This window comes from Anser brachyrhynchus (genome assembly GCF_964034855.1).
Source record: "Anser brachyrhynchus genome assembly, chromosome: 2".
Classification (NCBI taxonomy): Eukaryota; Metazoa; Chordata; class Aves; order Anseriformes; family Anatidae; genus Anser; species Anser brachyrhynchus.
Window position 1 is genome coordinate 50,292,494 of NC_137695.1, and position 27,096 is coordinate 50,319,589.

The following is a 27,096-nucleotide window of genomic DNA, read 5'->3' on the forward strand; positions in this document are numbered from 1 at the left end:
GCCAAGCCTTTCATGTGCTTGCTTAGATTGGAAGTATATATGGGAGACACTCACAGGCCTTGCTGTGGAAACACCTGTGCCCACTTTTTCCTGCAGCAACAGGGGGGCAACATAATGTTGGGGGCAACATTATATACATATGTTGGGGGCAACATAAACCATAATTGCTGTGATGGCAGGTAAGAATCCAATTCTTTTTTATGGCTTAGTGTAGTTAGTGAAAGCAGTGGTCCTAAGCTGCATGCTGTTCTTAAATGTAATGCAAATTCTCTTTTGTGACTCCTCAGTACTTCCAGGTTACTTGTAGCTGATCACCAGCAACTGCTTCTGTTAGCTATTAGCTGTTGGGTTTTTGCTAGGAATACTTTCAGTCCTGAATTGAAATGATGACATCCTGAAACAGAAGAGGCTCTTGGGGTATTGTAGGAAGCACATTCTTCCTGGTTCTAGTGCAGGTGTACACGTAGGAGGAGACAGAAGGCAAAGAACCTCACATAGGTGGAGGGGGTGAGGTGGCATCACAGTTAGAGCTGTTGCAGTTAACTCTTCCCAAAGCATGAAAGCAACGTGGCTGGGAACAGGGATTTGTTGGGTTGCTTCTTTGTGTGAGCCAGGGAGTCTTTTGAGGGGCAGATTAATAAGAATATGACACAAGGTAGAGGTGGAATAGATGAAGCAAAGAATCTGGGTGGGAAAAGGGTTGCTTGTACGTGTCTATGGAATTGTTTCAGGGGACTGAGCTGGGGCAAATTCAAGATAATAGATGCAGCCTCCTTGAATTTGGATGGCAGTGCTGAAGCTTCAAAACCTTACAAGGTTTGATGCCACTTCAATTGTAGTGCATAGCTGTGGTACTTGAGCTCAGAAGTGCAAACTGCACAGGATTTTTTTATCTATTTTCTTCAACGTGAGCAGCAAAACATCTTCCAGGAATGTGCCTGGGTGCCACGCTGCTTTGACACGGCTTGCTTTGCATCACCAAACACAGTAGTTAGGTTGCATCGAGTACTTTGTGGAAACATTCATTGTGTTGTCACCCAGAAATGGGATGCTACAGATATGTGTTGGCCCGGCAGTATCAGTGCGGTTTTTTGGCCTTTGAGAGGTTGGTCCATAACAGGTGACCTGTGTAATGAGGGGCCCACATAGATTGGTGACTTCATTAAGTCTGATACTGTGGTGGTGTGTGACCCAAGGCCCTGAACGTCAGAAAATCAGGCTGTGGCCACCTATTTTATGCAGACTTTGCCTATTAACAAGGTCTCTACACTGTACGTTAGAGACGTGCGCCTCCTTTTCCGGACTAGATAGTGAAAATACCAGTTTTGTAGTTCAGTGAATGAGATTGGTTGGGCTGTTTGTTCTCCAGAGCTGAAAAATGTTGGGAGTGTATTCTCTTGGAGTCCACAGAAATGAAAATGATGAGAGGAAGAGAACGTCGGTTGCAGCCCGCGTGCTGCTGTTATAAAGTAGTTCTCTGATGTCTTTTTCCCTCTGCTGAGACTTATCAGCCTATCGTCCTTTCCTGTTAGGAGCGCATACCTGGCTTGGGATGGTGTGCGCAGGGCAGATTCTTTACCGTAAGAGCACAGTGAATGCCAGACTTCTTCCTGTACTGCCGTGTTAACCGTGAGTCACAAATTCAGGAAGCAGTGATTGCATCGGAACTGCTAGAATGCTTTGCGGAGTCTTTTTACTGGGTAAACTTCACAGCTGCAGTTACAACTTCCAGCCTGTGTTAGCTGAACACATCGTACTGGTGCCCGCCATCAGTTTGACAAAGATGGGATTGCAGTAGGGACTTGCTTTCTTCCTTCTTTTTAATTAAACAAGTCTTTGAAGCAACTTTTCCAACACCGCCATACTTCACTTCTTCCAGTTATTTTCTGTTTTACTTAGCTGAAATGTTTTTTTTTCTTCCAAGCTTGAGGAAGTTTTCTACAAGAATGTCCCGTAATGATTTCATAAACTCTTTTCGTTGTACCTAGCTGCAACAGAGAGTGCTTTTATTCAAAAACCTGCTGGTTTTCTCTTCCAAGAAGTAGTGGGGTTTTTCCTATCTCTTCACTGATGGGAAAGGCTGTAGGACAGTAGCTTGAGGGGCTACTAATGCTGTCATCAGTGAGCCGGGAAAAGGCAGGAGTCCGAAACGGGTAAAAAGTACTTAAAAGGATACCAAAAGAGTAAACGGTACTTAAGCCGTGGATGTTTCTTTTTGCAGGGATGCTCTGGACCAACCGCTTCTTTCTAGCGCTACCTCAAAGTAACTTGCAGATAGAACTCACAGGGAAGGTTGATCAAATGGTGATGATCGCTGTCATTCTGCTGGACACGCAGATACTTGCCTTTCGTTTTGGCTCATTTTTAATACCAATTAACTTCAGTGCCTCGCGTTAATAGACACCGTTTGACTGCATCGGCAAATGTTTCTGAGTCGTGAGTGTCATTAAAGGCCTGTCACCCTATGGAAATCCTTCTAAATAGGAAAAATGGCATTTAAATAAATAAATAAAGCAGCGTTTGAACTTATGAGCAAACCTAGCGTAGCTGCCTTTGACGCTGATCTGGAGGAGAAAAATCACGTTATCACACTACTATGGTTGCCTTAATAGCTTTGGTGTACGTGAGGGAGGGAAGTATTATGTGATGTTTGCCTAGCTATTACATGGCCAATGCAGGAGGGGTTTTAGTCAGTTCCCTGAGCACGGATTGTTGCAGAAGTCGGTGATTTCACTGCCCAATGTCTGTTATTAAGGGCACGATTCACGTCCCGTTATCGTTTTTATTATTTATTTCTGTGTTTATTTTCTGGGGCGGCGATCTGTCACGATGCCCATCGTTCCCCTGCCGTAAGGTAGAATTTAGCGTGACGACCGCTTCCCGGACCAACGGGGCCACGAATCCGGCCTAAAACTCTGCTTGTGCGTTGGTTGTCGGCGTGGGGGCTGTTGGTTGTCGGTGCGGGGGTATCGGTTGTCGGTGCGGGGCTTTTCTGACGAGCACTGTGGGCTCGGGGCGCCGTCCCACGCCCGGCGCGGTGCTGCGGCACACCGGCGGTCGGCGCCACGGCGCGGGGAGGCTCTGGAGGTGACTCCTAGCCCCGTGCTTACGGTGGCCGGGCCGGGGTTCATTATGGCGGCCGGGTCCTGAGGGCGGGAGCGGGAGGGCGGCGGGACCGGGACGGGACCGGGGCGGGGCGAGGAACGGGAGCGGCAGCGGGAGGGGGGGGCGCGCGTTCCCGTGAGGGGAGGGGGCGCGCGAGGGAGGGAGGGGGAGGGTGTGAGAAACACTCCGTAGCCAAGAACTTGGGCTCAGGCGAGGAGCTCAGCGAAGCAGGAATTTATTCGCGATCGCAGTGGCGGGCGTCCCGTCCGTGCGAGGACTACCGCACACCAAATTTCCCTGGTGTATTGCCAAGCACTTCCCCGTGCAAGGGCTTACCATACACCGCATTTCCCGAGACTCTTCCTTTCTCTCCCTTAGCTCACGCTTCGGCCGTCTCCGGCCGCGCCCCTCGCGGAGCTGCGGAACCGCGGATCAGGACTCCACACTCGCTCCGTACAAAAGTACGTCTCAATCACACGGCACACAGAGTCTCACCCGACCCCCAAGGCAATACTTCCTATTTCTTACCTTGGTCTGTGCACAGAGTTACCGGATCAATTCTCAAACCCGGAGTGCCTGCCTTCTTCCCTTCCCCACTCCTTCACGGATCCTGCCTCTTTCATCAGTCTCGGGCCCTCTGTCAGCTCTCCGCAGAACCGCCGCCGTCGATGCACAGGACCGCTGAAATCAGCGGGGCATGCCTTCCTGCTGCTGCGGCGGTGGGGCTCCCCAGTAGGCGACTGGCTCCCGGACGAGCCCCAAATTGTGAGAAACACTCCGTAGCCAAGAACTTGGGCTCAGGCGAGGAGCTCAGCGAAGCAGGAATTTATTCGCGATCGCAGTGGCGGGCGTCCCACGAGCAGGAGCGCCCCTGCTGGTTCCAAAACCCAGTTTATATACTTTTTGATGACGGGACCCTCCCCTGTTTCCCCACTGAGGGGGTGATCCAGGCTCACAATCTGTCTGATGCTTCCCAGACAATGCATGGCCTTCAGTTGCCGGCCTGTTAAATTTCGAATTTCTTTTGACTTTTTTACTGGTTGAAGCGGTGATGTTTCTTCACTTACCTGACTTGACTCAACACCGTGATTTTCCCCGAATTGTTCTACGGAGTCTGGTTGTCTGCATTTTACAAGGTCGCCTGCTAAGCGTTCTTATCGCTGCAAGCACACCTCAATACCCCATTCCTTACCTTTAAACAACGTAACTCTGCAAAAACAACATTTTTATTCCCACGAGGGGCAGGGCAGGCCCCGCGGCGCGTGGCGGCGGGGGGCGGGGGGGCCCCGTGACGGCACCGAACGCGGGGGGGGGGCGGTATGGCCTCGGGCGGCGCGACCGGTAGCGGCGCGACCGGCAGCGGCATGGCCGGCGGTGGCAGGGCCGGTGGCGGCGGGGCGCCGGGCGGCAGCCCAGGAGCCCGATCAGGAGGAGGAGGAGCAGGAGGAGGAGGAGGAGGAGGAGGAGGAGCGGCCGGCGGCAAGGTGAAGAGGCGGCGCCACCGTTTGGGCGCCGCGAAGCCCCCCTGTGCCAGGAGCAAGCGGGTGAGGAGCGGCCCCCCCACAGCGGGCCCTTCCCCCTCAGCCCACCAGTTACCCCCTTACTTACCCCCTTACCTTACCCGCCCCTTTATCCCCTTAGTTACCCCCTACCCACCTCCTTACCCCCTTAGTTACCCCCTCAACGGCTTAGTTACCCCCTTAGTTACCCCCTCAGCCGTTTAGTTACCCCCTTAGTTACCCCCTCAGCCCCTTCCTAACCCCCTCAGTTACCCCCTCAGCCCCTTACTTACCCCCTTACCCCTCTACCCAGCCCATTACCCCCCTCCTCCCCCTCCCCTTCACCCCCAGCCCGCTGCCCTCAGGACCCCCAGTGCCACCCCCAGGGCTTTCCCCGCTCCCTGCACCCCTCCTCAGCCCATCATCAATTCTCTGAACGTTACCTGCCAGGCTTTGCTTCTCGTTTGTGCTGTAGGGTACAGCAGGTTGACGGTGAAAGCGGTCCGTCAATTCGGGCTGTGAAAATCCCCGTGCTGGAGGGGGGACGCGCCGAGATCCCTCCCAGCAGCTCTTTGCTAAGAAATGTCAGGACGCCCAGAGAGATGCTCTGGAGATGCCCTCTGCACATGTTTGTTCAGCCAAAACCTCTCCGCTATTAAATGAGCAACGTAGCTGAGGGGATTGATTATCATATGCAAAACCAAGGGAGCGCTACGCGTGGATAGCTGCTCAATTAGGTTTTTATCACTTGCAGAAATGCCAAGTCCCTTATACCATATATTGACAATCAATCTTGTCCATCTAAAGCTGGCCTGGAAGGGCAATGCAAACATTCCCCACGCTTACAGAGCAACCGTTGAAACCTCTGGCTTGAACAGTGCATTAATGTTGAAAGTGCCATAGCTTGCGTGTGCCGACACTGTGTAGCTAACTGATAAACCTTACACGTGGATTAAAAATAATCAGTGGAGATGGTTTTCTAACTTTTCCATTGTCTGTTATCTCTGCGTGTTTTCCAGTAGGTTTATTTAAAGAGTGTGCCAGAGCAAACACGTGCGTGGGGATATCTGGGGGATTCTGCACAGAGAATGGCTGCTGCACATCCAGCGCAGATCAAATTAACAGTAACTTATCGGGGAAGAATTTTAATGATTTGATAAATAGACAAACTGATCGATGTTACATGTGTGCATTTATTATAGCAGTTAGCTTTGTAACCAGACGAATCGTGCAAATGTTCATAACGTAAAAGGACGAGCTTTGAGCAGATAGCTTGCTTAGAGCATTTGTCAATTAATTTCAGTTTATTTTCAATATCATGTCCACTCTGCAGAAGGTTCTGTGGCTTAATGTTAATTGTCTCTCAGTGATGCAGTTGGGGAGGCACGAAAGCGACCGATGCGATTTTGTGAGGTTATACCTCTGGTTCTGATCCCTACCCCGCTGTTTTTCTCATCCTTCCCCCTACAACTTTAGTCGATAAGTCGATTCTTAGAAATACTTAAATAGATGTGTTTTGTGTGCTTGTGATCATAATTACAGCCCACCAAACCCTCTGTCTCTTACCATTAAGCTCTGAAGGTGCCTGGGCACTGTAGACAGTATAGTTAGCAGCTTCAAAGTTCCTGGGAACTAGTCCTGGATCTAATTTACTTTTTTTTTTTCCCCCTGCCTGCAGGAGGGATGATTAGCAGGATGCCTAGCTCATGATTGTCAGCTTTCTGGATATTAATTTTTATTATTAATTTTCATTATTAATTATATTCATTTATATTAATTTATCTTTTATTTAAGCGTAGTTCCTGGGGATTTCGGTCAGGTGGGAATTCTCCGATCGTACCCGATGTATGCCGCAGAGTCAGTCTTCTACAAAATACAGCAACAGCTTTAGAAGGCTCTTGCAAGAGGAGGTGCTGGTGCTATAGCTATAGCTGTGTTTCTTCCAGGACATCTTCTGGGTTAGCCTGACTGTTGAGAGCAGAACTGTTTTTTGTGCGTATAGTCACTGCAATTCAGCATTACTAAAATTGAAAATATTTAGATTCACTGATTTTAATGGGTAGTATGGTCCTGACTGTCGCAGTAGATAGTTGCTGAACTTCTGGTTTAGTTGGTTTTCACGTGAGGGTGCGAAGAGGAAGAGTCCTGGAACAAGTCTGTAGGTCAGGAGCTGTTCAGGCGTAGAGTTTCCTGATAGCCTTGCAGATTGACGACCTGCTGGTGAATTTTGGCAGAGGTTTCAAAACTTTGAACCTTGCCAAGGTCACTTGGAAGTGCAGAAAGTGATAGGTAGTTGTAAATCAATCTTAGGTGAATTTTAGGTTTACCAGAAGTGTAGCGATCCTATGCCAGGGATCAACCTCGTCGTCGTCTTCTGAATATTTGCTGTATAATATCTGTCTTCAAGGTCCGTGGAAGGTGGTATCCCAGCATATGCTGTTGACTGTGTTTCTGTAATTAAACAAGTGTTTTTTCTTTCAAGCAGGGAATAATTAGCAGAATGACAGAAACTGTGAGAAATATTGTACCGGCCTGGCTGCAGAAGTATTTCAATAAGCGTGAGGAGGAGTGTGTAGACAGAAATGAATCTGCAAACCAGGAGGAGACTCCGGTAAACTATCACCACGATTATGCAGATGAAGATACCATAATCGATGAGAGATTCACGCCTGAACCAGCAAGAATAAGTAGACAAGGTATGTGAAAAATCATTTGGAATTCTGGCCATCTGTATTTATTCACAGATTTCTAGTTTTGAATCTGAATTTCAAAAGGAAATTGGAATGAGGGTTTTGACAGAATGAAAAAAAACAAACAAAAAAGTCAAAACAACTGTTTGTGAAACCGTCTTAGCTTTAAACTGTATACACAGTTACGAAGCATACATCTTATGCTCTTGGAAGGCATCAGTTAACTTTAGGTACTCTATTAGCCAGGTGCTAAATGCTGAAAATAAGTCATTTGCAAGTGTGCTGGGTTGCATTTTCCATCTTTTAAAAGATATGGAATGAAAATCTGTCTAATTGCCTAAGGCAATTAAAAAAATTAATTTGTTTTGCAGTCTTCGAAACAAAATACTAGATGCTAGAATGGCAGAGGAAAATTCCGTCTCGTGTCCCGACTTTGTTTGTTTTGTTTTGTTTTTTTTTGTTTTGGGCTTTGATCAATTTAGTAAAGTTCCTTGTTAACTTGATGGTGAACTGGGGAACTTGTGCACGGACGTGGTTTATGAGATTATTATCCTTAAAATATTCAATAACTTTAAGGTCTACGCGGGGGGAAAGGGGTGTCTTTGAAAAGGTATTTTTGCATCTATTCTTATTTGAGTTTCTCTTAAATTAGCTGTTTTGGGGAAGTCAGCTTTAAATAAGTAAAGAAGTTTTGTCTGAGCGTGCGTAGGTAACCATAGATAATGTGGAAAGTCAGTTGCTTCTGTTGTTGGCAGAATCAAAAAACAATGAGGAAATATCTTTGCCTCCAATCTCATCTAATTGTAAACAAGGAGATTGATGGCTTTCTGTGTAGCTGTAGCTTGGGAATGAGTTTGGAGAAAAGAATAGAGAAGGTCTTCCTGACTGAGGAACACATGTTGGCTTTCCTATGTAACTGCGTGAAAGGAGCTTTCAGTAAGAACAGCTGCACTGCAAGCTTGCTGACTCCAGGAGATCAGGAGCAGGTGGACACCCTGGAACCTTTTGCAGCTTATGTTGCTGTCCGTGGGTGTTACTTACTATGCTTAAGAATAAGATATTTTTTTTTAATTATTACTACATTTTGAAACCAATGTGTTTCTTCAGTTCTGAGGTATCATTGTGCTGGAGCCTATATTGGGTGGCCTTCCGCCTGAAGAACTTTCTGTATCTCAAACGGTGCTGTCCTAAAAATCTGCTCATGGTTTGGAGAGCTAATTAGTGGTACTGCAGTGGTTATGAAGATTGAACTAACTAGTTTAAGCTTCAGTTCAAGTATCAAGAGGATAGTGGCTCAAAGTCATTTGAATTGCCCAGATTCCTGGGAGAGACAGTAGGCTTTCATCAGGCAAAATACCCATGAATAGTTCCATTCATTTAGCAAGATAGACTTCAAGGCCACCTATTCCAGGCCACTGGCATTGTTTGCAGACCCTTTGCTTCAAGAGGGAAAAATGCTCATCTGGTTACTTGGGTCAACATCCTTGTCCCTTGGGTCAAAATCCCAATAGTTAATGGGTAGGAGATGATGTTTTGCCTCTAACGTGAACTGATATGGAAGAACTTGGGAAAAAAGTACTGCAAACGTTCATTTTCATGTCGTGTATTCAGATTAATATAACCTTTCTTCCAATATTATGGAAGCTGCAGTGTTATCTGTAATTTACCGTGTAATCTCAAATTTTGTAAAGCTTATTGCAAGCTGTACATGGGAGAAGGAGTATATATGTTTGATTTAGTGAACGGCCAAGTCAGCGTTAGAGCATTTGAGCACGGGATCAGAATGTGGTGTTGTAAAACCTCATAGTTAACTACTTCTGGACGCAACATTAATACTGTGTATCGCAAGCAGTGTTGTTGTTGTAGCCAGACAGTTAGATGCAACCCTATCTGGGTGAGGAAGAAGTTAAATTTGGCTTCTCTCTTTTTGCCTTAGAACTTGGCAATAGCATGGCTGTCGATAGGAAACAGGTTTTGGCTTCTGTGAGCTTGTCTATAGCAAAGCTAATTATCTCCCTGTTCTTGTCTAGAACCATCCACAAGTAGATCAGCACTGAACTTCCCAGTTGTGTTAACAAGGCCCTCTCTTCATCGGAGCCGTCTGAATTACACCATGCTGGATTCTCCTGTCCCACCTTGTCAGCCCTCGACATCTTCTATATTTGGCATTGGCAGTCCTAGGCTGTCCTTCATAAAAGAAATAGAAGATTCTACCTCTGAAAAAGACGATGATAACATCCCAACAACCAGTGATTCCTCCTCTAGAGCATCTGCTGAAGGTGATTTTTGTGTTCTCTGTTTAATTGACTTGTTTTTTAATGTGAAGTACCTTGCGTTCTTTAATATTCCACATCACCTTAGTAAATAAAATAGGTGAATGTCAACTTTGGATGCGAGAATTAAATTGAATTTTTAGTGTTTTAGAAGTATATAATCCTATCGCCTTTTTAATAGAAGCGTGCTTTGGAATACATTTATGATACCCTGATGTTAGAAAGAGTCAGTGCTGAAATATACACATTCAGCTAGGTTATATGTAAATTTTGAACTGGGACGGTAGGAAATCAGGCTGACTTGCCGTAGCTTGACAAGTAGGCTGATTGTCTAGAAGGAAGAGTGACTCAGAATATCTAACAGACAGCTGGTTAAATGTGAATAAGTGCAGGTGACAAATAGGAACACGAGATGTTTTCCTGTGTTTCAGCAAGAGAAGATAAAGAAACTACTCTGACATAAGCTATAGGCTGTTTTTTGACCTTTCTTGGTAGAAGGCTTCAGCTGTCAATACTTTCATGTCTTTTGCCAAATTCATTGAGGAAAGCACACCATTTTAAAATAAAAAATAAGCATCGTGTCGATGTAGGTTGGTACCTAGGTCTTCTCGCTGAAAGGGCGAACAGCAGGTTTGCAGCTTTTTCTAGTCCCCCATATAGACAGGGACTGACGTGTGCTCAGCAGGTTTTCCAGAGATCTTTTGTACAGCTGAGAGTAGAGTTGCTGGGCTTTAGCAATATAACCTGAGTGCACTAGAACTTTCTGGTGTGTCTTCGTAAAACATACATGGGCAGAAGATCGTTAACTCTTAGAGCAGCCTTTGGGGAATCTTCCAGGTTTAAAACCTGTGCGATTATGATCTGTGCTGGCCTCCAGCCTTTTACCAACACAGAAAAAAGCTTTGTCCGTACAAATGCACTGATGTTTATGCGGTCCTCTTTTATCTTAGCCTGAAGGAAACAAAAATCTGCATTGGAAGCACAGTATTAACTTGGTAAGTTTGCTGAAAACTACTTGCAGCTCTGTGAACAGTTTTCAAGTTTGTAGGTGATACTTGGTTTTCAGTCTGTACGTGAAGTTGATCTATTTAAAGAAGCTGAAGTCATGCTTATTTTTCTGTATTGAAGAACTTGAATTAGTGTGATCTTTATTGTTAAAGTTCTGTACGTACGAGAGGCATTTACATCTAGCATACGTCATTTTGGCAGATGTTGCAGTTTTAAAAAATACTTCATCGTCACTGCTCTGGCCCACAGAAGCTGAAAGAACTCATTCCCTCTCGCAGCATTCTGCAGCTAGCTCTAAGAAACCTGCATTCAGTTTATTTGTTTTTGGAGGACTGTGTCCTGTAAGTACTGCACAGTATTTCTTTTAATCAGTTTGAATGTGTACCTGTTTTTCTATCCACTTTTCATACTGTGTTTCCGTAGGTACGTGGAAGCACGTCTGTTTTTAAGCAAAACCAGCTTGGGTTTTCTCCATTTTACCCCGGCAAGACGGCCTATGCCGGTGGTGCAGCTGTAAGATCAAGGCAGCCAAAGACGGAACCTTATCAGGTATGAGAAAAGTAGTGTAGTGGGAAATAGTGATGGAAATAAAAAAAGCAGCACTGCCAAAGGAGCTTTGAGCAGGGAGCTGAATATGTGGTAACAGTTGCTCTTCTGCCCTCTTGGTCTACAAAAATAGACGTCTGAGATTGATTTCTGTTTAAATTCTTTTATAACAGTTTTTACCACAGGTAATACTTGTCAGAAAGAACAAGAATGGCAGTTTGGGCTAGTTGTTGGTAGTTGGGGTTTCCTCTGTTGTTAGGTCTTTCAAAAAATTCCATTTAAGTGCCATTGTCTGCCTCTGACTACATTACGTTAAAATAACTTGATGCAAAAAAACCAATGACAGCATAACTTTGAAAACTTGTGTTTATGGTAGCAAAAGCTACAGTAGTCAAACCTGGCTAATATTTATCTGTGGATCTTCTTTTCCAAGCATGCCTACATTCATGCTATGGATATGTTGTATAAACCTGCAGTCTTTGAAAATATCTAAAATCAACTTTGCTGATCCTTTGTTCTTCTGGTACACAGAGGCATGCAGGACTAAATGCAGTCTCAAGATAAGCAGTAACATGCTTTCTGTTTTGAACGATTCATATAGTTCTTGAAGAGAGTTATTTGCCCCCAAGAGTTCTTGGAAATAGCAAATAAAAACTGCTGACAACTCTGATTAGCTAGAGCTGAATCGAAAAGGAAAGTCAAATCAGGTTTGGTAGGAATGTATTTAAATGAAAGTGACTTTTATCGATAAATCAAAAGGAATTTTAAGAAAATGAAAACGCGGGTTTGCTGGCTCTGTTCTGACAGTCCATTTGTGCAACGGAAAAAGGGCAGTACAAGTACCTCACTTACGGGAAACCTTGAAACCTTGTGGTGCAAAGCTGGGAACCCTCTTTGGTCGGCTATTTTTGTTTTTTACAATATTACTGCATTATGGTAAAAAGAGGAACCAAAATACTAGGCTTTTAAAGGAGAGAGTAGCTTGCAAGCTTCTTGCTGCTTGCTGTGAATGACAGCAAGGTACTAGAGAGTCCAGCGAAGGGCCACCAAGATGATCAAGGGACTGGGAGCACCTCTCCTCTGAGGAGAGGCAGGGACTGCTGGGCCTGTTTAGCATGGAGGAGAGGAGGTTCAGGGGGGATCTTACTGGTGTATATAAATACCTGAATGGATGGTGCAAAGAGCATAGAGAGCCATTGTGTTTTCAGCGGTGCCCAGTGCCAGGTCAAGAGGCAACAGGCACAAACTGAAACGTGAGGCTCTGTCTGAGCATCAGGAAATGCTTTTGCACTGTGCGGGTGATGGAGCCCTGGCACGGGTTGCCCGGAGAGGCTGTGGAGTCTCCCTCTTTGGAGGTCTTCAAGAGCTGACTTGACATGGTCCTGGGCAACCTGCTCGGGGTGGCCCTGCTTGAGCGGGGGGGTAGACCAGGCGATCTCTAGAGGTCACTTCCAACCTTAACCATTCTGTGGTTCTGTGAGTCTCACTTGTGTTTTTACATGCTGCGTGGTCTGCTTCCTGTCTTCACATCGTGTGATAAGCACAGTGTGGTTATATGAGGGGTTTAACCTGGGAAGAAAAAAAGTCACACCAAAGGAAGTTTTTGACTGATATTTGAAGTTGGGTGGTGCAAATAAACAGTTTACTTTTTCAGTGTAATGTTTAGATCTGTTACAGTTTAAATCAGATCTTTATCTTTTAAGACAAAGATTTGCAGCCAACTTTAATCTTGGGGGAAGGGAGGAAGCAAGAGAGAAGTAAAACTAGTTCCTGGTTATGATTGTATACACTGATTTTAAGATGGTACACTTAGACCATCGTGAAACTCTGAGGTCTGTGTTGTTACTGAAAATGCTTTCTGTACCACAAGCCTTTTCTTGAGTTCTGTTTCCCTGATTACTGCTTCGGAGGCCTTAGCAGTCCTAGCATCATCCGTCTTGACCTTTTACAAGTACGGAGTTCTTTTATTGCTCGTGCAACAAGCACGTGCAAGATGCACTGAGGCCCAAGGTAAACTTCATTAAACTCCGAATGTATTCTCTTCTTTATGGCTTGAACTCCCAGTGACTGCATGTTTCTCTGTCATCAGAATATATTGATTGTATCATCAGTGTAGCCTTGGGACATAAAATACATGCCTCCTTAGCTGAGAATTGACCATTGTAACACTTAAAACGCTAATTTTTCAGGCACAAAAGAGAGCGAAAGCTAGACAAGAAACTGTGCGGTCCCACGCTACCTTGAGTACCTCAGCGTGGTGCATCTTGGAGGCAGTGGAGAAGCTGTCAACCGCTTTGTTGGTAAATAGCACTTCTTTTAATCTGTTTTTGCTTCATGTGTTTATAAAACTTAGTAAATGTGCCATCAAAGGATAAAGATAAAACTATTCTTCCTTACGTTGTGGCCGGTTTAATTTATTGCGCTATTTTTTCAACAGGATGCTAAAAGAATGACATCTCTTTTGCCGCTGTGTTGTGTAAGTTGACCATGAACCCCCACATTTTTGTTGCAGGGAACCCTCTCTCTCAGGAAAAAAAAATTGCCCTCTAATATTTATGCTTTGTTTTTTCCCTTAGCCTCCGGACATAGATAAACCGGATATTACTGACTTCCAGTCCAAACGAAGAAAGGTAAGAACCAATAATGTCTTAAGCTGAGGTAGATAACTTTTTCAATGCTTTATCACTATTAGAAAAATTTTCTCAAACCTCAGTGACAACATAGACATCAAATCAAGTTAATATTGGCATGTCTCCACAGTAGATGATGGGCTGTGAAGATTACTCAGGTTAAGAATTATGTTATCTTTGTAAGTTGAGAGCAACAGCTCTAGAACACACCAAGTCGTTTTATCTTGTCCTCCAACTTGGGGTGAAGCTGCATATTAAAATTCCTGTTGAGGCAAGTTTTCTCTTGAAGAAATGATCACAAATAGAAAAATACTGATTGAATGGTCATATAGACTTTGTACAGACTTCCGTGTTCATTCGGGCACAGAAAACTAATTTTTCTGCTTTTTATCACCATTCAAAGTAAAGACAAGGAAAACTGTTAATTTCCGATGCTATAAATCTTACGCTCCTAAATTCCCATTTGGAGGTAGCACAGAACTGGTGATAATGCTGTGGTAAAGCATGATTTCCTTTCATTTTATTTAAAAAATGAAAACTAGTCATCTTTTTTTGATGACTTTAGTTAGGGGTATCCTTGGGCTTATTAAATTGCAAAACCCTTAAATGACCACTTGAGGATCAGGTGCCTGAAGGAAATAACAAGATGTGCAAACTTTTCATCTTCTGTTCTAATGAGCAAAGGGACAGTGTCTCAAGAAGTTTCTGTGCTAATTCCTTGATTGGATGGATGTATAATTAAGTTTACAATCACTTCAGAGTTTACAAACATCTCAGATTTCCTGGACCATCTTTTCACCATCTGCCAAATTACAAGGGCATGGAGAAGTGAAGTATATCATAAATATTATCCAAATAACTAAAACCAAATCTGGTGTGAATTCTCAGTTATATTATAGCAATACACCTGTGATAAGGCATTAAGAAAGATCTGCCAGATTTGCAACAGAGAGCCTGAAATTGTCAACCACTAAATGAATGTTGCACGCAGCTGTCAGTGGGTGAAAGGAGATAGATTGTCTATTCATAATATTAGAATTCATAATGGTGGCGGGAGAAGGGTAGCCCGCGATGAGAAGCAATTATTTGCTGAGGAGACGATCGTGTGTTTTCCTGCTAAAGTGAACATGCGGTTGACGGAACACTTGTGCACTCGGGCTAAACTTCTGCAGTGGGTAGCAGTGATGTGGTATTTTTCTTATTTCAAGGAACTGTACCAGGCAGAATAGCTCTTGGTGTATTAAATGCCTAACTGGGGGAATTAATATTTTTCTTTTTTACCTTTAAAACCAGCAATGAACCATCGTTCACTCAAAGTAGATTTGTGAACTTACATAAAACATGTCTTATTCAAGGTTTCAAACTGAATGTAATATTTTTTAGAAAGATGCATTTTTGTATACTTTAGAGATAGTGTGAATCCTATTACTAAGAGCTGGGAGATACTGTGAAATTAAAGCTGCAGCGTAAACAAAAATTTCCTGTTGGTATTGATTTGAACAATAGCATGCTTCCTAAGACTGTATTTTCTGATCCTTAAGACCGCAGGCGGAGCCATCGGTAAATCTTGTAGCCTTTAGGGTTTGTTTTCTGTCTGACAGTTCAGTTAAGTCAGTTTTGCAGAACACGCAGTGGTCTGTGTTAAAAATTAACTCTGGTCTGTGAAAATGCTTTGAAAAGGGAAGTCAAACCCACTACTTGAAGTGCATCTAATGCACATGTAAAGCATTGGATCATATTTTAATGAATGAGATTATTGTAAGATTGACAAGTTGTTTTTTTTGAGTGTGTTCTATTGTTTGTGTAACTTTGAAGAGGGAAAATGTAGGGAATGTGAAGCCCAGAAGCCTGTATAATTAGTTACTTAACACTTCGAATGTTAAATTAATGAATTAAGCTACTAAAAAAAAAAAATCACAGTGTGGGCAGAGGAAAAGATAGGAGCATATTCTAGGAACATGGGTTACTTTAATTATGGTAGCATGAATTATTTTGTCTATGAAGCTAACTGCCAAATTTTGAAATGGAATTCAGTCAGACTTTGGCTACTTATATATAGCTTTATGGATTTCGTTACTGGTTTTCTGGTGATTTCCCTCTACAAGTTGAACGGTCTTCAGAATTTTCAAATTGTATTCACTGAGTGCCAAGACCGATGGGGGGAGGTTTATAGTTCTGTAATTTGTTTTCATCAATAAATATTGGAATTAACTTGGGTGGACGTAAGGATAAATTGATTGCTGTTTCCCTTTCAAAGCTGGAATCCCAGAATGCATTCCAGCCTCCACCTGTTAAGAGACTTGTGACACCAACAGTAAACCGTCAACCGATGCGTTATACGCGGTATTCTGAACCATCACCGACTTCAACTACTCAGTCCAGCAAAATTTGCCAGAGAGTAGACACAAAGTTCCAAGTGAGTACATTTTTGAGTCCTTATGTGCCTGTTTTTTTTTTCCAGTCTTGGAATGTTTCTCAAACCAATTGTTATCCTATCTTTGCAAAAAGTACTGATAGTATGTTTGAGGCGAGCTTTAAGGCAGTGGGAACCATTGTGAAATAGATTGAGCTTTTATGGATTTCATTCTGTTTTTGGAACACTGAGTCATCCTGTTCTCAGTGAAAGAATATTAAAAGACAGAAATGTTTTCCTTTTATATTCTCATGTACACAAAGCTGTCACTGATGAAACATGCTCGTGTTCTGTGTAAACTATTCCAGGTGAGCTATGTGCTTCAAGTGAGAGTTCTGACAATGTGCTGAGTTATCGTTTTTGATTGCTTTGGAGTAGATGGAGTCTGATAAATTTTCCATAAAATTAAATGGGCATCTCTTTCTGCGAAAACATCTGTGTTTCCAGTATCGGTCTGAGTGTACAAATGACCACGTGTTAAGTGTATGGGCTTTTTAGGCTGGAAATCAAAGTGGACAGTAATACTGGTTGCTTATTGCTTTTAACTCTTTCAATCTCTGTATTGTTTAGCCAGCACAATCTCCATTTGGTAAAGTTCTAAAATGAATGTAGCAGCAACTGCTTAGTTTTTAGGGGGGTAGAGTTTTTTTTTTTTTCTTGTTTGTTGATAAATGATAGAAAACAGAAAAGTATGTCCCTTTTACGGGGCTGGTAAACACAAGTTTTGATGAAAACTCTCCCCCCTACACACACAATTTTTGTCATTTTGTTTAAAATAATTACTTTCTTTGTTAGAGGATTTGACAAATTTGATTTAGTGTTCTATCAGTTTGTCCTCAATGCTGAGTGAAGCAGTGATGCTTACTTTAGCCCCAAAATTTAACTGAACTGTACCCACAATGCTGAATTAGGGAACAACGTTAAGTAGGTGAGGTGTATTCAGTGCTATAAAATTAAAAATAAATAAATAAAATAAAAACCACAAAAAAACACATTAAGTGGTTGTTGGTACTTTGTGTATTCTGTACATAGTCAGCTAACTCTTGAACTAAACTTAACTTGCAGGGGATGAGAGAGAAGACTTTGCCTGCAGAACAGCGAGCAGAACCATCTGAAAGGTATGACATCTATTAATTTAAAACTTACTTGAAGGAAGAAAGAAATCTCCTTTTTCAGTACGGTCTGCACCTGAAAGGTGGTGACAGTTCTCAGTAAAAGGAATGGGAAATCCAATGAAAATTTTGTATTTTGAGGCAGCTGCAAAGTCTGGATTGTGCTTGAAGATCAATATAACTTTGAGAAAATTGTTGTTTTTATGAAAGGAAGGAAGATGAGCAAGAATAAAACTACTGATACACCACTTTTTATCCCAAGTTTATCTTCTGAGTAGGATACGAAGATGGGAAACAAGGCACGTTATAATGCTGTATCCACAGAAAGGATCTTTGCTATTGGAGGCCTAATTTTTTCCTTCTACAGGAAATATGGCTCATTTTGTAGTTTAACTAAATCTGTAGTGTTACAAATTTTGCTTTGACAGATATTTCATGGTTTATAACTCAGTTTACTTATAACAAAATAATTTGTCCCTCCTAATGTTCCCTAGGGGAAAAGCTATTAGTTTTAGCTATTTAATTGCTTGCAGTTTGAAAGCTCTGTCCTAATGGGATGATTCTTTCTGAAGTATTCTTTAGAAGGTGAAGTAGGGGAAGTGAGTTACAGTTCAGGAGGATGTTTATTGATGTGTTTTTTTCTTTATTTTTTAAGCAAAAACATGGAGGAAGATTTATGATTTATTATTCTTTTTTTTAATACTCCTCTCATGATGAAGTTAATTGTCTGCTTTGAGTTCACATGAAGACCATGTGTTCTTTAGAATCATTTGAGGCCAAATGCTAACTCATCTCTAAAATAAAAAAAATCCAGCAGAATTAATTGAATTTCTTCTTGAGGAGACTGCTTTGTGTTACACTGCTTTCTTGGTTTAGGTCAAATGAGTTATCCTCCAGATAATATTGATGGCTTTTCCTTCTGGGCAAATGGTGTTTTGGGTAATAATGCTTGAGTTAAGAGACTTTGCACTCGGTTTTTAGGGGGTCGCTCTTTTCAAAGAACAGTAGCAGGGAATTTTGTTGACTCTATGCTCATCTGCCAAGCAATTCTTAGGTGACCATGGGCATTCTTTGGCTTGCAGAAAGAACTCAACACTTTGTTTTGGCATCTAAAAGTTGGACTTCACAACAACCACCTTTTTAGGGGTGGAAGCGACTGGCTTTAAGGTTCTGGTACAGGTGCAATCAGGTGCTGGGTTTTAATTATGTTTTTTTCAAACTGTTCTAAATTGTCTTTGCTAGAACTCCTTTCTACTTCTCCATTTAGGAAGGAGATACAGAAAACTCACACTGCTTTTGATTTCGTTCACAAAGTTTATTGCAGTGCCCTACCTTTTGTTTGTAGAGTAGGTAGTGGTGGTAGTGTTTTTTGTGATGCTGGTCTCTGTTGGGTGCCATGTTCTGGAGCAGGAGCACCACACTGATCTGCTGGCAAGAGTCCCTTTGGACAGTTGAGTTGGAATACTCAGTAAATCTCTGGCCCACCAATGCTATATATCTATGTGTGTGTGTGTGTATATATATATTTTATATCCTGAGTCCAATTGCAGATTAGACTTGCTTGAAGGCTGACAACTGTCTTTGCCCCCTTGAAGCTCACAGGTGTTAACAGAAAGAGGAATATGGGCTGTTATGGGCAAGCGATAGTTGTCTGAATGAAGATCTATTTTGATGTAAGACTTTTTTCAGAATTCTAATGGATTGACAGTTTGGATTAGAGAAAAGTCTGAGCATATGCCTTAGGGATCTGTCTTCCTCTATGCAGTTACAGTGCTAAGCAGGCTGTTGTCAAGTATTTGACAAGTTTAGACCAGTTCTCCTCCTCAGTATTGTGGGAGTTTGACCTGGTGTCTTCCAGTGTGATCTAATGCACTTTTGTACTGACTGACTGATTGGCTGCAAGATAAGCTTTGATGTCACAGTTTTTCCAGGCATACTTCATTTTCTTGCCATAGTACTTTTGTTAGAGTTATTCCCTATTCCACTTCTGGTTTGGGTTATTTTTTCCCCATTTGCTCTTGGATTAGGGTATCTTTCTGGTTTTGAGCTAGGCTTTTTTAAGTACCAGAAAAATGCCTTTGTATGCCTTACAAAAGGGATCTGTATTCATGTCTGAAAAGACTTCTGGAATGTTGGCATACCCAAACACCTCTGCTGTTCCTGCTGATGGCCACATGAAAGCCAGAGCTGCTTCTGAAGCTTAGGCCATATTACCTTGCCACACAAGTCTAAGGCGTCCCTATTCTATCAGAGCTGTTGGCAGTGTTTCCCATGTGTGTGTGTGCATATGTGCACTCTTTCTGTATTTTTGTGAGCTGTTCTTTTATATCCCTGCAAAAGATACACGTGCATCGCAGAATCAGAGAACCGGTCCTATTTAAAGGAAGCACTGGAAAATAACAATCTAAATCAGCTCTTCTATTTCAGGTCTTCTGGCTTAGTCATTGTTCCCATGTGAACGGTGCACTTATGTATGTCCTTTTCATTGCTGCTGTTAATAAAGTTTTTCCTATTTAGAACATCAAGTATTTACCAGCGTTTAGCAACCTGTGAGACAGCTTTAGTTTTTTTCTGATCAGCAGGTTTCAATTCTAGGACTAATAACAGCTCTAATATCTTGAAAAAACAATTTGGCTGGTAATTTTTTTTTCTCTTGTTTCCCCCAACTTCTGTACTGTCGTGTGCTAGCAATGTGACCAGCTACAAATTCAGTACTGCTGCGTCCAATGGTCTGTCTTCAGGAGTGAGTAGCGGAGGCGGCAAAATGACAAGGGAAAGAGGAATACACTATTTATCAAGAGCTGTACAAGAACAGGTAAGTGACTCTTAAATTAATTGCTGTCACTGAGCTTACTGAAGTAACTAGCTAAGTGTGTCAGTTTTATTGCATCATAGTAAATTATAACAATACCGCTTTATTTTTGCATTGTTTTTGTTTTCTTGTGGGTTTCAGAGCAGGCTCCAATTGATTTCCTGTGTTTGAATACCTGAACTTTGCTTATGTAATTTTGAAATTTTTAATTCTCTTACCTTGGAGATTCTTCAAACTATAACATTTCTCGTTAGCAATTGAATGAATGAGTCCTAAGAAGAGAAGTAATGTTTTGGTGAAGGTTTGTATAGTTTTTCTACAGGAATGATACTTGAAACGAGTGCCAAGTATAAAAAGAAAAAAAAAGCTTAATTTTTGGTTTCATATTTAAGTCATACAGAAAGATACAGGCCAAGAGTGTGAAAAAGAGTAGTAGAAGACAGCATTCTGCATGTCTGCTAACGATGACTCAGTTTTTGATACTCACCAAACTCATTGTGAGAGAGTTTTTTTCTCATTTTAATAGGAAAAATCTATTCCATAAAACTATGACCATGAATATTCAGATTATTTTTTCTTTTATTGGATGTTATATAAGCTGCCTGTAAGTTTATTTCAGTATTTACGTTAACATTAAGTATTTAATTAATATTAAGTTAATATTAAGTATTTAAGTTAATTTAAGTTTCAAATCATTAAATGGGACTTCCGGATGATGCAATATAAAGAAATCATAAACACTGTTGTTTATTCCTGTAACACAAATAAAATAATGGTCCAAATATCAAAAGTTCCATAAACTTTTCAAATCAAAACTGTGAAACAGATGTAAGCTACAGGATGCACTGAATATCAGTAGTTAGAAACTTTGGCAGCTATCCTGCCTAATTTTGCAAGAGGAACACTTCCTCACTTGTCTTGAGAGTGTACTCTTAATTGAAGCCATGCGAGGGTAGTTAGAAAGGATGATGCTTCTCCAGAGCTTTGATGACTAAAGTATAGAAAAGAAAGAAAAAAAATGTGATCTGTGCCTCTCTGTTCTGCACAGGTTTTGAGTTAACTTTCAGTGTTCTTGCTGTACAGTTGTTGAATAGAGTATAATGTGGAAGCAGGCCTGCCATAAATTAAAATGACGTGGTAGACAGAGGTGGGGAGATCGGGATTTCTTCTGGAAACTTGCTTTCTCTTAATTTGTATGGATTTTTGTTCTATTTAATTTTGTTAATAAATTGGGTGCGATGGGGTGAGAAAGTAGTATGTCTTGTATAAGAAAAATTAAAATTTGCAACTTTAGGAAGTGGAGGAACCAGTGCTACCGAAAATACCCCTACCCATCAGTGCTGCATCGCTGCCTCAGTTCAATTCTAGTTTCGTTGGTAGTAGCGCTGTCTCAGCGTCACCGAGCGCTGTTTCAACAGCAGCAATGAGCACGGCAACTCCAGCAGCTGCGACGGGCATGGCAAATCCATCAGAGGTGGAGGGCATGACAGATCCATCAGAGGTGGAGGGCATGACAGATCCATCAGAGGTGGAGGACTTGACAGATCTATCAGAGGAGGAGGTGGAGGACATGATATATACAACGGCGACGTCAGGCATAACGTGTTCAACAGTGCCCTCAGGCTTGACATATCCAATAATGGCGGCGGGCATGCCATATCTACTGAAGACAAAGGACAAGGCAAAGTCAACAGTGGCAACGACAAGCGTGGCAAATTCAACGGAGGCGGCAGGCATGGCAGATGCAGCAGCGACGGCGGCGGGCAAGGTAAATCTTTATGCTATAAATAATGTTTACAATGAGTATACTGCTTTATTGCGAGTTGACTTTTTCTGTGGTGCTCGTGAAACTAACAAATATTAGTTTCTACGCAGCTGAATGAATTGGGGTTGTATGCCAGTTTGGGGAAAAGGCATAAATGTTTTGATTCTGCTTCTCTCAGTCTTAGAGCCTGCCAACTCCCATTTAACGTGATTGTATAACTGCTTCAAATGCTGTGGAAGTCTGCGGGGGAAGGGGGGTGTGGACTTTATGCCAAGTTATTTATAGTGGTTTTGGCAGGGGTAGAGTTAATTTTCTTCGTAGTAGATGATGCTAGATGATGCTGTGTTGCAGATTTGTGAGCAAAACAGTGTTGGTAAGGCACTGGTGTTTTAGCTGTTGCTGAGCAGTGCTTACACAGTGACAAGTCCTTTTCTGTGTCTCACGCTGCCCTGCCAGCGAGGAGGTCGGGGATGCACAAGAGGCTGGGAGGGCACTCAGCCAGGACAGCGGAGCCCAGAGGACCGAAGGGATATTCCACACCATTTAGCATCGTGCTCAGCAATAAATGCTGGGGGAAAGAAGGGGAAGGAGTGGGGAGTATGTACAGGGTTATGGCATTTGTCTTTCCAGGTAGCCATTACATGCGATGAGTCATTAATGCTACCTCAAATTTAACAACTTTACTTCTTTATTTCCAGTTCTTTTCCCTGTTCCACTTGGAGGGAGTGAGCGAGTGGCTGTGTGGTGCTTAGTTGCCTGCAATAGTTAAACCACAACTTTATTTAAGTTATTAAATTAGAGGTAACGTGGTCATATAAGCCTCACATAGAATGAGCCTAGGGTGCAATAATTGGCATATTATTGCAATAAAATAAACATTAATCTGTTCCAGAGTACTTGAAATATTTTTTGTACGGTTTGAAGTAGACAGCTGCTTTAACATGTTGAGGTGTTTGCTGAAGTTCTTGGAGTATCATTGGGCTGAGTTTGCCGTTCTTCAGCTTCCTGGCTTGCTTTTCCGTGCATTTAGACCTAAGTAGCATCTCCAGCTTTTCCTCTCAGTTTCTGGAATTTGGTTTTGAAGATATTGTCCTATACCCACTTGGAAACTTCCCTGTGTTTTATTATTACTTTTATCTGCAAAATAACTCAAACATCAGGTTTTTCGACGTCACTGCGGGACTTCTGTTGGGTAGTGAATTCAGGTAGTTGTTGCTCTTAAATATAAACCTTTAATTCTTTTGAAAATACAGATACAACCAACAAGTACTGTTAGCAGTCCTGAGTTCGCGTTTTCATCTCCAGTTGTGAAATCTACTGAGGCAGAAGTGCTACCTACGTCTTCTGTAAGTAAAATAATAAAGGAGCTTGACTTTTTTTCTTAGGCATTTAGTAGGCTGTTGCAGAACACTAAAGCAGAATCTGCCTTGATGGAGAAAAGTATGTAGGCTTCTGGCTTATAATTTGTCATTCAGCATGCGTGCTACAAATGTGAAGAGCAGCTTTCAGATTTGGTTTTGTGTGTGCATTCGATTGAAGTTCCTGTGGCTTGAGAATCTGAAAAACCTCTCTTGTTCATAGCAGATTGGGTTTACATTTAGTGTTCCCGTTGTAAAATCGGCAGAACTTTCTGGACCCAGTGGTACTCCAGTGACGCCCTTTCTTACCCTAGGTAACTGAAACTTTAGCACTTCAGATCTGAAGTGCTGATTTTTCTTTTTTTCTTCATTAAATCTTCAATGTGTCCTGTCTGCGCATGCTAGCAATTCCAGGCAGTGTTGGACTTCTGCAGTATTTTTCCAGTGACAGATCTGCTTTTATAATTTTTGTTTTGTTTTGTTGCTTTTTGTTTTGCTTGTAATCATAAAGCATTGCAAAGTAAGTAGAATTTGTGAAGATTCTTATGTGAGAAGCATGAAAGCTGGAAATTCTTGTTTCTAACAAAAGGGAGTATAATCTGCTCTAACTAGGTCACGTTGTGAAAGCTGTTTTTGTTTTCTTTTGTTTCAAAAGACACCACCACCTCAACCAACATCAACACACAGAAAGAGGAGGTCAAAGATTTTGCTGGTGGTCCCTTCACCACTGCCCATGTATTAAAGGAAGGAAGCGTCTTAGACGTTCTAAAAAATCCTGGTGAGATAATGAACTCCTTTTAAAAAGATGCTGCAAAAAATACGCTAGCATTTTTTATTAAAAAAAAAACAACACACGACTTATGGTTAATAGAGTATCTGCTATAAATATGAATGTAGGAGAGCATTACATTAAGCGCTGCGTTTGTTAGGGTGCATCTGCCCCCTTCTATTCTAAGTGGTGTTTGTTGCTGGAAGTAAAACTGCAAGATGAAAAGCAGATGGGTTGCATCTCCTTTACGTGTTAGGATGTAATTGTAAATGAGGTACTAAGAGAATTAGCCAGATAATCGGTGTTTCATTTTAAGTAAATACAATTTGTGGAATTGAAAAGGAAATGTTTGTAAAACTCAACACTCCTGTCCCACCTTCAGCCCAGGTGAAGAAAGAATAGGAAAGAGCTTCAGTTCCAAATACATGGCGAAAGCTGCAAATCTTTGGGCCTTAGCTTACAATGGCTCCTGTGGATTAAAATTTAAACTGCAAACAGAAGTGGAGTGTTTTACATTAAAAACCCTTTTCTGAATTTTGTTTTTAAGCAATTGCAATTGTTTTCAACAGTTTCATAAAGTGTGTCTGTGGAAAAGATATCTTTTAAGAAAAAGGGCTTTATTGAATTTGATCTTTTCCCAAAAGTCTTCTTCTAACTTACATACTTGTTAAGAAGGCAGCACATTTCTCTACTGGAAAGAGCTAAGTGAGAGAAAATACACTGTGCATTTTGTTTAAGGAAAGACCTCTGAGTGAAGTGACATTCACTTTCTTTATCGGTTTAAAAGAAGCAGAATCTAAATCCACATTGTTCAAAGACTTCATTTTTGACTAAAAAAAAACCAACAAACAAACCACAAAACAACTATGTTCAAGGTAGATTTACAAGCAACTTGAGCTGCTGTTTAAGATGCATTTCCTTTAGTCTTTCTGTATTAGTAGCTTGTCTTTTCTGTTAAAATTGCCACCTTTTAAATAAGGAGTTGTCCTGTGTCCGATGCATTTTGAAAAAGATGATAGAAAATTAGACAGTTGTTCAATTGTCTTGAGTTTTTATTATTTAATTAATATTCAGCATCTGTGGGAAAATACCGTATGGATTGCTGCTCCGAGTACAAACTTCTGTACAGTTACTGGAGTAGATTTGAGTCATCTGCTACGGAAGGAGGAGCTTTAGAAATTTGATTCGATTGGGCATCGCGTCTTAATCAAATTGTATTATTTCCATTCCACGTTGGACTGTCAGATTTCAGTCAGCTACTGTCTGTTTGTACTTGTATCGACCAGTGAAAATGTTGATTTAAAGCTTCCTTGGAAACAAAGAGTTAAATGAAGCTTTAACGAAATGTTCTGTTGTGACCCAGTGCAGCAGATGAAATTTCATCCGTTTCGATAAGATTTCTGGGGACTTCCTGTTGCGCTCGGTCTGAATGTCTAGTTGTAACCATTGGCACCTGAGTTGAAATTTTTGCCCTCTAGTAAAGTCACTTAGTTACATGTAGTGAGGTGCTGCGCTAACAGGAAGACTTTTTTTTCTTGCTTCCTAGACTTTGGATTGTTGAAAACACGCTCTTCTATGTCTGCACAACCTACAACAAGCACAGTGGTTTATACTAGGCCTGCAATAACAACTTTTTCTGCAGGTAAAGAGACTTCTAAACAAGCATCGTACTGGCAATCTGATACATGTGACCCTTTTCTGCAAAACAAAGACATAAAGGACAAATGTGTAACTTGTCAAGCTACTAAAGCCTCAACAGTTGAGAGTATGAAACAGACAGTAAGTTCAAGTCAATGCGACACCTCAAAGCCAGCAGCGCCCCCAGCAGGGATGCTGGGCTTTGGAGACAAATTCAAAACAGTACCTGGAACGTGGGATTGTGATACATGTCTTGTCCAAAACAAACCGGAAGCTACAAAATGTATAGCATGTGAGACACCAAAACCTGGAACGGGAGTAATGCCTGCTCTGACATGACCAGTGGTCACAGACAGCTCGGTGACAGTGACATCCTCCTCGAGCAGCACTGACACAACAGCCACTCTGGGCTTTGGAGACAAATTTAAGAAGGCGAAAGGCTCTTGGGACTGTGGAATATGCCTTGTACCAAATAAGACGGAAGATAACAAATGTGTAGCCTGTCAGTCTGAGAAACCAGGTATGGTCCTTTTTTTCCTGTTGTTTCCATCCTAGCCTCTGTGAATCTTGTACAGAATAAAAGTACGTTGCATATATGGAATATTTTAAGCAACACGATTCCCAGGTACGGTTGATGGGTTAGCGGCTGTCTGCAGGATTGGTTTACAGGCACTTCAGAGGTCTCAGCCCAGGTTCCAGCCTGTCGCATAAATTGAACTGATTGTGAAATGTATTAGTACGGAGCTGGATCAATGCAGATACCCCCGGCTTTGCAGCTGGTGAGGGAAGATGGCTGAAGTGGGTGACTTAATTTAAAAACAACATAGTGATTTTTCACTGGCGAAAATGAGAACTCCATAGAAAGAGTTAAAAATGACTGCGTTTTTCTCTTTCAAAAAATAAGTAAAAAAAATTACAGAATGTGGCCAAAATGCCTCTACTCACCGTTTGTATGTAATTGAGGGGAGATGTGAAGCCAGATTTCAAGACAGTGTAGTCTTAACTAGTCTTAAGCTAAAGCAGAGAGATGCCTATGAAGGTCAGTGGTAGGCTTCAAGAAAGCGAGTGACCCGCTGGGTAACTTCTTCAGGGCAGTACTGGGTTGTTTCCCATTGTGTGTGACCGTAATTGATTTTGAGCGTGGTTGTATTGTTTTTAAAATACGATTCTAATTCTAACTTTGACTCTAAATGTCATTTAACATGCCATTACATCGAAAAACACCTGTGCAAATATATCGTGGAAGAAACAAATTAAGATGGACTAGACCGGGCTTTTGTAATCATCCTGTGCGGTAAGACTGAAATTTCCTGAGGTAAGATAATGGATTTCAGACAGAGTTGATTCTCTTGGACTTCCAACCTCTGAGCGGTCAGTCGGCATCTTTGTCTGAGGCTCTTGCCATTGCAAGGAGGAATTTTGGAAATGAGGGGTTTACTGTGACCATGGTGCAGTGAATTGCACGGTTACGTTGCACT

At 41.9% G+C, this 27,096-nt stretch overlaps 1 protein-coding gene and 1 pseudogene across 2 annotated transcripts; both read left to right on the top strand.

Moving 5' to 3' along the window:
- The first annotated feature begins 103 nt into the window (after positions 1-103).
- On the top strand, positions 104-24,065 carry LOC308189777 (nuclear pore complex protein Nup153-like). The gene is made up of 13 exons (XM_080580243.1): positions 104-4,649; positions 7,090-7,300; positions 9,325-9,573; positions 10,777-10,916; positions 10,999-11,124; positions 13,311-13,421; positions 13,559-13,597; positions 13,698-13,751; positions 16,009-16,167; positions 17,230-17,282; positions 19,965-20,091; positions 21,383-21,856; positions 23,107-24,065. Exons 1-13 carry the CDS (start codon positions 4,425-4,427, stop codon positions 23,236-23,238), a joined length of 2,100 nt encoding a protein of 699 aa, XP_080436369.1. The 5' UTR covers positions 104-4,424; the 3' UTR covers positions 23,239-24,065.
- Positions 23,836-27,063, top strand: LOC308189466 (nuclear pore complex protein Nup153-like; annotated as a pseudogene). The gene is made up of 2 exons (XR_013956127.1): positions 23,836-23,989; positions 25,527-27,063. The product of XR_013956127.1 is annotated as a nuclear pore complex protein Nup153-like (transcript).
- Positions 27,064-27,096: the final 33 nt, after the last annotated feature.